This window comes from Poecilia formosa, unplaced genomic scaffold, assembly GCF_000485575.1.
Source record: "Poecilia formosa unplaced genomic scaffold, Poecilia_formosa-5.1.2 Scaffold491, whole genome shotgun sequence".
Classification (NCBI taxonomy): Eukaryota; Metazoa; Chordata; class Actinopteri; order Cyprinodontiformes; family Poeciliidae; genus Poecilia; species Poecilia formosa.
In genome coordinates this window covers 337,251-344,726 of record NW_006800430.1, presented here as the reverse complement: position 1 = coordinate 344,726, position 7,476 = coordinate 337,251, and the positions used below count along the sequence as shown (strand labels likewise).

The 7,476-nt window shown below is 41.0% G+C and overlaps 1 protein-coding gene across 1 annotated transcript; it reads right to left on the bottom strand.

The window, feature by feature from the left end:
- Window positions 1–1,770: 1,770 nt before the first annotated feature.
- LOC103156658 (dehydrogenase/reductase SDR family member 13-like) lies at window positions 1,771–7,093 on the bottom strand. Its single transcript, XM_007578788.2, has 5 exons — window positions 6,868–7,093; window positions 6,684–6,802; window positions 5,612–5,735; window positions 3,338–3,664; window positions 1,771–2,111 (listed from the first exon to the last, which is right to left on the bottom strand). Exons 1-5 carry the CDS (start codon window positions 6,989–6,991, stop codon window positions 1,855–1,857), a joined length of 951 nt encoding a protein of 316 aa, XP_007578850.1. The 5' UTR covers window positions 6,992–7,093; the 3' UTR covers window positions 1,771–1,854.
- Between the last annotated feature and the right edge of the window lie 383 nt (window positions 7,094–7,476).

Below are 7,476 nucleotides of genomic sequence, written 5' to 3'. Positions count from 1 at the left end.
TTTTGTCACATCAGCTTTTAGTCCGTCATCTTAAAGGATGAGAACGGCAGGGCTTGGGCTGGAACATAAACCAGTAATAACCCAGCTGCAGCGTTTTCTGATTTTCCTTTTAACTCTTGAGTTCCAGTTTCTCTTTATTAGTGTGAACGCTCCACAGCTACCAAACTGCTACAATGTGAATTTCTTCTTTGGTTGCGCCAACCTTTGTATTCATATTCATAACCACAGTGCCATTAGCACACCTTATATTATCGTCTCAGATATTTTTTGACCAACATTTTTTGTACTTTAAGGATTTTTTGTTCTTACAATCAGTTTTCTGTGTTGCCTGAATGTGGGGTGGGAGGCTTATGTTGGGCTTTGCTGACTAAATTGAATCAAAATGACAAATGGTGAATATACAACAATCAGTACAGTTCACTAACGGTACCAAAACAAAATTTAAATTTTTTCTCTCTGTGGGCTGCCATCTTATGGGTGGAGTGTTTTGAGTGTCCCACTGAAGCCAGGATCCAATTTGCCATGGAGTACCCCTGGCTGACCCCTGGCTGACCCCTGGTTGACCTCTGGTTGCTCCCCCATGGCAAACAGGCTTATAGGTGAGGAATCAGACTAAAAGCAGCAAAAAGAAACAAACAGACCAAGTGCTCCCTGGTGAGCAGATAAGGCAGAAGGCTCCTGATCTAGTTTTGACATGAAACTCAAAAAATACTTTATGTATTTGTACCGTTATTGAAGAGACGAGCATGACTTTTTGAAAAGTGACATTTTCATTCTGAGGGTGATGGCGAGCCACACTGGGTGAGATCCACATTGCATTGTTTATGTGGCAGCCATGTTGTCTTCCCTTATTGTGTCCAACTGAAGTGTTATCATCATAATGTGAAGAGATTTGTGGTTGATTCAGAACAAAGATGGGTTTAAGCAGATAAAGGCATAATGAGGAAGGTTTCTGTTAGACAAATTCATCGGATTAAGACAGCAGCTGTAAAAATGCCCTTAAAAAGCAGTAAAAAGTTATTTGAAGCTGCTGGTGCCTCTGGAACCTCAAGGTGGAGGAACCTCCAGAGGCTTGTTGTGCATGAACCTATTATTCAGCCACCCCTAACCAGGCTCACAAGCAGAAACTGTCGCAGTGGGCCCAGCCGTACATGAAGATTAATTTTCAAACAGACTTGTTCACTGATGACTGCTGCGCAACCCTGGATGGTCCAGATGGACACAGTAGTGGATTGGTGGTGGATGGCCACCACATCCCAACACGGCTGTGACGTCAGCAAGGAGGTGGTGGAGTCATGTTTTGGGCCGAAATCCAATTTTTGGGGAGAGAGCTGGTCGAGCCCTTCAGGGTCCCAGAAGGTGTGAAAATGACCTCAGCAAAGTATATGNTGAGATTTGTACAAAGTATGTTTTCTGTATGTTCTCTTAGCAATACAAGGCTCATTCAGCAGTGTGCACATGTGCAGATAATAGTTGCAAAATGTGACGGATTTAAATTAATTCCATACTTGTCTCCCATTAGCTGCTTAAATTGCTGTGTAAACTTTGACCCATTTTCTTTCAACAAAGAAAATGGGTCCACCCATTTTCTTTGTTGAAAATGGGTGGACCCATTTTCGTTGATGTTCTCTTATGTATCCATGTTCTAACAAACTCAGGCGTTCAACTTCGCTCTTATACAAAAGACTGAATTCTGTGATTTGCCAGCATGATAGGCCCCAAGAATTGTAAAGTAAACTTTGAGACCAACAAGATATCTTACAAGGAGCAGGTTGATAACAGCATATTTATACTCTTTGCGAAATAATGAATTTTTATTTGAACAACATTAGCGAAAGAGCAATAAAACGCACTTTAGATGCCACAGAACCTCTCGCTGATCTCCCACAGCTTCTTTGAGGCGGCATCGTCCCTGGCCTTGGCGAAGACGTTTCTCACGGTGCAGTTGGAGAAGTAGCGCCCACTGAGGTGTTCGATGCCCTCTTGCAGGGCGCAGTGCAGCGTAGTTTGGCTTCCCTGGAGCGGGGTCTTCATGAAAAACATTCCAAGGTTCGATAGAATCATCTGAGAGGCCGCGTCTGTGTTCCTGGCCAGCTCAGTCTTGATGCCCCCTATGAGAACACAAAGTCTTTTGTGGTTACCTGGTCTTTCAAAGTAAACAACTGAGGCTCTTCTTTGTTGATTCCTGTGTGGCTAGAAGTTGTATGGTCATGTTCTACAGTATGTAATTCGAAGCACTTTTGTTTCTTAGTACTGGACAGCAGTGGAAATCATTCAAGTAAGAAATAAACGATTAACTTGAGGTCAGACAAAATCTGCAAAATCAACAACATGGCTTGTTTGGAAGGATTGCCAAAATGACAGCTATAGCAACATTCGATGACTTTTCCAATTCATTGCCACAACTTTAAAACAGTCGAGTTGGGGAAGTAGGTAGATTGGTAAGCTGATATTATTATTCTGAATGAGTTTATCTTCATTCCACATCCTTGTCCACAAGCCAGGACATGACTCGTGGACGTGTGTGATTTTCTTTTAGATTTAGTCTAGATTTCACTTTTTTTTTATTCTTCGACTTGCTCCAATGCTGCCAAATGAATTCCCTTTTCAGCTTTCTAGACTGACAGAGTTCAACACCGACTGACATTTGGAATTATTCACTTTATTCACTTTGACAGAAACCTCGGTTCCGAAAATAAAAAAGTCCTGAGAGTTCAACTTAGTTTCAATAGACTGAAAAACATTCTCAGCCAAAGTTTGAGGAGATTTTAGTCTGGCCTGGATGTTTTTCTTGGAGGAAAAACGATTCTTTCCTATAACTTTATTTATTATAGGTGAAAATTACAGAAGACTGTTGTTACATGTTGAACAAAATTTCTGAAGCTCCTTCAATGTTGCTTTCGAGATCTTGGCAATCTCACTGACCAGTTTCTATCTCATCCTTTTATTAATCTTTAATATTTTTCCATAATGAGGATTAAGTTGTTGAAGTGTTGGCACCGGTTGGACAAAAACTTCAAAATCGTAAGATACGCTCCCCCGGTAGTATCCATGTACACTAAGCACTTCTTACTCTTTTTTTATGGCGGTTGGCAAAACACTGAGCACGCTCTGTGTTATGTGCCGTCTATTGCGCATGCGGGACACTTTCAAAGTTGTTTGCAGTTTACACCGGAGATCACATACAAGTTGCATATATTTTGAAGTGTGAACGACCACGCCAAAACAATCACATTCCACAAAATATCGGATTTGGGTCACTTCAGTCTGCAGTGCAAACATAGCCTTTGAGATCCACCATTTGTTGTAAACACAATCCACTTGCATTGGTTCTTACCTGGATGGATGGAGTAGCAAGTGACCTTGGTTCCCTTCAGTCTCTTGGCGAGCTCGTGAGTGAAGAGAACGTTGCACAGCTTACTGTCGCTGTAAATTCTGATGCCATCCAAAATAGACGTCCCTTTCCGCAGATCTTTGTGTGTGTTCAGACAGTCAAAGTCGATACTTCCCACATTGTGCATTGTAGATGACACGTTTAACACCCTGCTTGGTCCGCACTCCTTTAGCCGGTCCAGTAACAAGTTGGTTAATAGGAAGTGACCGAGATGATTGACGCCAAACGTCATCCCGAACCCGTCCTCTGTTCGGTCAAATATGTGGAGACCTATCAATCAAACAAATTTTATTGTATAGCACCTTTCTGCAACAAGTCATTTCAAAGTGCTTTATGTCATAAAAACACAAAAATACAAAGTCATAGAACACACAGTCAACAACATTACATTTTGCCATTATTGCACATTTGATTATTCATTAATGTTTCAATGATTACGTTTAAAAGCAACTCTAACCAGGTGGGTTTTTAGTATAGATTTATAGGAAGTCAGTGTTTCAGCTGTTTTGCAGTTTTCTGGAAGTTTGTTCCAGATTTGTGGTACATAGAAGCTGAATGCTGTTGTCATTTGGTTCTGGTTCTGGGGATGCAGAGTAAACCAGAACCAGAAGATCTGAGGGGTCTGGAAGGTTGATACAACAGCAGCAGATCTTTAATGTATTGTGGAGCTAAGCCAGAGGTGGGCAATCCTGGTCCTCGAGGGCCGGTGTCCTGCAACTCTGAGAGGTCTCCATGGTCCAACACATTTGAATCCAACAGCTGAATCACCTCCTAAGTGCAGTCTAGTTCTCCAGAGTCCTGCTAACGACCTCATTATTTGACTCAAGTGTGTTGAAGTAGAGACACACCTAAAAGTTGCAGGAGACCGGCCCTCGAGGCCTGGAGTTGCCCACCCCTGTGCTAAGCCGTTCAGTGATTTATAAACTAACAGTATTTTATAGTCTATTCTCTGAGCTACAGGGAGCCAGTGTAGGAACTGTAGAACTGGTGTTATGTGCTCCATCTTAATGGTTTTAGTCAGAACGTGAGCAGCAGCGTTCTGGATCAGCTGCAGCTGTTTTAATTAGTTGGACAGACCTGTTAAGACGCTGTTGCAGTAATCAATGTGACTAAAGATTAACACATCATGGATGAGTTTTTCTAGATTTTGCAGAGACATTAGTCCTCTAATCCTGGAGATGTTCTTCTGATGATAGAAGACCAACTTTGTGACTGTCTTAATGTGGCCCAGGTTTCGGGCCTGATTGCTGGTCATCAATTGTAATACCTGAAGCTGTGCATTGGTTCTAGTTCGCTCCTCTTTAGGTCCAAAAATAATATCTTCAGTTTTGTTTCTGTTCAGCTGGAGAAAGTTTTGGCACATCCACACATTTATCTGTTCTAAGCATCTATTCAGTGATTGGATGGGTTCAGAGTCACCTGGTGACATCGTGATGTAGAGCTGTGTATCATGCGCCTAGGACAAACCACATTGATATTTAATATCAGTTCCCATTTTTCAATAGAACCAAACAAAGTAACATTTAATTATGAAACAGAGGGACGGGAATACATGTTTTTCTCTTAAAGATAAGACATTTCTGTGGATCGTTGCAGGTCCTCCAGGATTACCGCAGGTCTCTTGGATACTTCTATATGAGATTAATTTATTTACTTCATTGATAATTTACTAAAGATTGCATTTATTTTTTTACTCTGCTGTACACCTAGATGTCCCAAAATACCCCAAAATATAATTACATACAGTATAAAAGTCTTCTTTTATACACCATATAGATATTGACAGAGTTGGGTAGTAACTTCTTACATTTACTTTGAAAAAAATTTACTTTTGGAAATATTTTTACTACATTGTACTTTTTACTTGTGTAATTTTATTATGAAGTATTTCTACTCTTGCGTTACCAAATTTCTGGATTTTCTGCCCATGGAATGAAAAACAAACATGTTTTAACCAAAAATTCACCAGACACAGACACACGCCTGCAGTTTTTGTTAGTTTCATAACTTTTGTAAGTTTTATGAATACGTTTAACCTTTACTTGAATAAAAATATGTTGAAGTGGTGCTACTTTTTCTTGTGTACAATTTTTGCTTGCTCTACCCAGCTCTGGATATTGACATATCAACTGTGAATTTGTGACACAGTGCATATAAAGTATAGGGTTTACTGATGGTTTTGCTGAAATTGCAACATGCTGAGGCGAGAACTCCTACCTGCATTGTTGATCAGGATGTCCAGTCTGGGTTCTGTCTTCAGGAAGTTCTCTGCAAAGCTGCGGACCGACTTAAAACTAGCCAGATCCAGCTGCATGAACACCACCTGATTACTGCCACTCTCCTGAAACAGACATTGACAAGTCAGCTAATATTTGGCAACAACTGTTACTTCTCTGCCTACATGCCAGAGAGAGAGAGAGAGAGAGAGAGTTTAGCTTGGCCTTCATGCTTTGGTTAGAAAGTGAAAGTTTCCTCTCTTGGCAGTTTAACTTGTGTTGCAACCTTCTGTTTGTACAGGAATGAATTTTCACAAACAGCAGCAAGAGCCTTAGGCTACGTGACAACATCTATGTGTTTTTGAAGTCTTCCTTTACGATCCTGTGGTTCGCTTGCAGGGTGAATTTGCTTAAATGGGCTGATTAGGCCATGTAGGATTGAATAATTTTGAATAGACTCCTCTATTTTCTGTTCAGGGAAATGACTGATTTGAACTTATTTTGAGTCTAAAGACCCAATTCAACTTTAAATCTCACCATAGTGTTCATGTCACTTAGTCACCAAGTTAAATGTCTGAGCTTTAAACAGGGGAAACCTCCTTTAAAGTGATGAGTCATGATCTAACCACATTACATAAATCAATATGCCCTTTTTATATGAGAATATCTGGGTGTCCTTATGTATTCCTTCCTAGAGGAAATGTATTTTATAAAACCTTTTAAATGAATGTTTTAAAAACTTTCTGCCAAAATAAAATCAAAATTTTGAAATCAATCTAAGAAAATTTGCTAGATTTTTTTTCTAACACATTTCAAAGTCTTGAGTCTCAAACTCAAGACTTTTAGTTGTTTGTTTTTTTTTAAGAAAATATGTCATGGTCTCAATCTCAGACTTCTTTTTAGCATAAATTTACTACAGTTTATCTACATCGGCCGTAATACGCTGTTGTACAAACCTTTACTAAAGTCACTCTCCCTCTATTTTCAGTCTAATCCTGCCTCATTGTTCAGCTTCATGCTGCTTTTCTTCCAAGCTTTCCTGAGAAACAAAGACATGACCAGCAGACTCTCACCCTCTTGACGTCCTGCAGAGCAGCTTCTCCTCTCTGCTTGCTGCGACAGGCCAGGATCACTCTGGCTCCTCTTTTAGCCAGCTCTATGGCCGTGGTCTTCCCTATGCCAGTGTTGCTGCCTGCAGGTGGAAAGGGGTCAAAAACCTAAAGCACATCATTGCTACAAAGCAGAAACTTTACCTACCTGTAACTATCACCGTTTTCCCATGCAGCTTTGCATTGCTCTTGCAGCTCTTTCCTATTACCACAACTTGACGGAAAATATAAGCGAGGACGACGAGTCCCAGCACCAGGAGGATGTAGAACATTGTTCCTGCCTTTGAGCTACACTGAGGAAGTAGTGAGAGCCGATGCAGGGTTCACTCGCTCTTATTCCAGCAAACAGCCTCTTCCTGAAGGGGCTGGACTCAGGAAGAGTCAGACCCCTTAATCAGATTGCAGCAGAGAACAAAACCGGAAATTCTTAAGAGTTGGGCCGGCCCACGTAGCTGCTTGTTGACAGATCCAACAGGCCTGATATTCATAATGCCGGGTGTGTTTTGTTGAGTCATTCCAGAACAATATTGTTGAACTCTGCTCCAGTGGTCTGAGAATATAAAAAAATGTAGGGCTGAAACGATTCCTCGAATGATTCGAGTACCTCGATTACTGAAATTCCTCGAGGAAAATTTACCTGCCTCGAAGCTTCGTTAATTTATGTTTTATTAGTTAGCGCACCGTGTTCCGGCCGGGACTTCATTTGCGTTGCGCGGAGCTCTCCCTTCCGCCTCTGAGTTGTTGACAAAAGCTCAAA

What these genes read in the sequence shown, in the direction of transcription:
- LOC103156658 (XM_007578788.2), bottom strand. Translation starts at nt 6,991, where the DNA reads ATGTTCTACATCCTCCTGGTGCTGGGACTCGTCGTCCTCGCTTATATT. An exon ending in CATCCTGATCAACAATGCAG is followed by an intron (nt 3,665 to 5,611) that starts GTAGGAGTTCTC and finishes TTTGATTGATAG; the next exon opens with GTCTCCACATATTTGACCGA. An exon ending in TTGCTACTCCATCCATCCAG is followed by an intron (nt 2,112 to 3,337) that starts GTAAGAACCAAT and finishes GTGTTCTCATAG; the next exon opens with GGGGCATCAAGACTGAGCTG.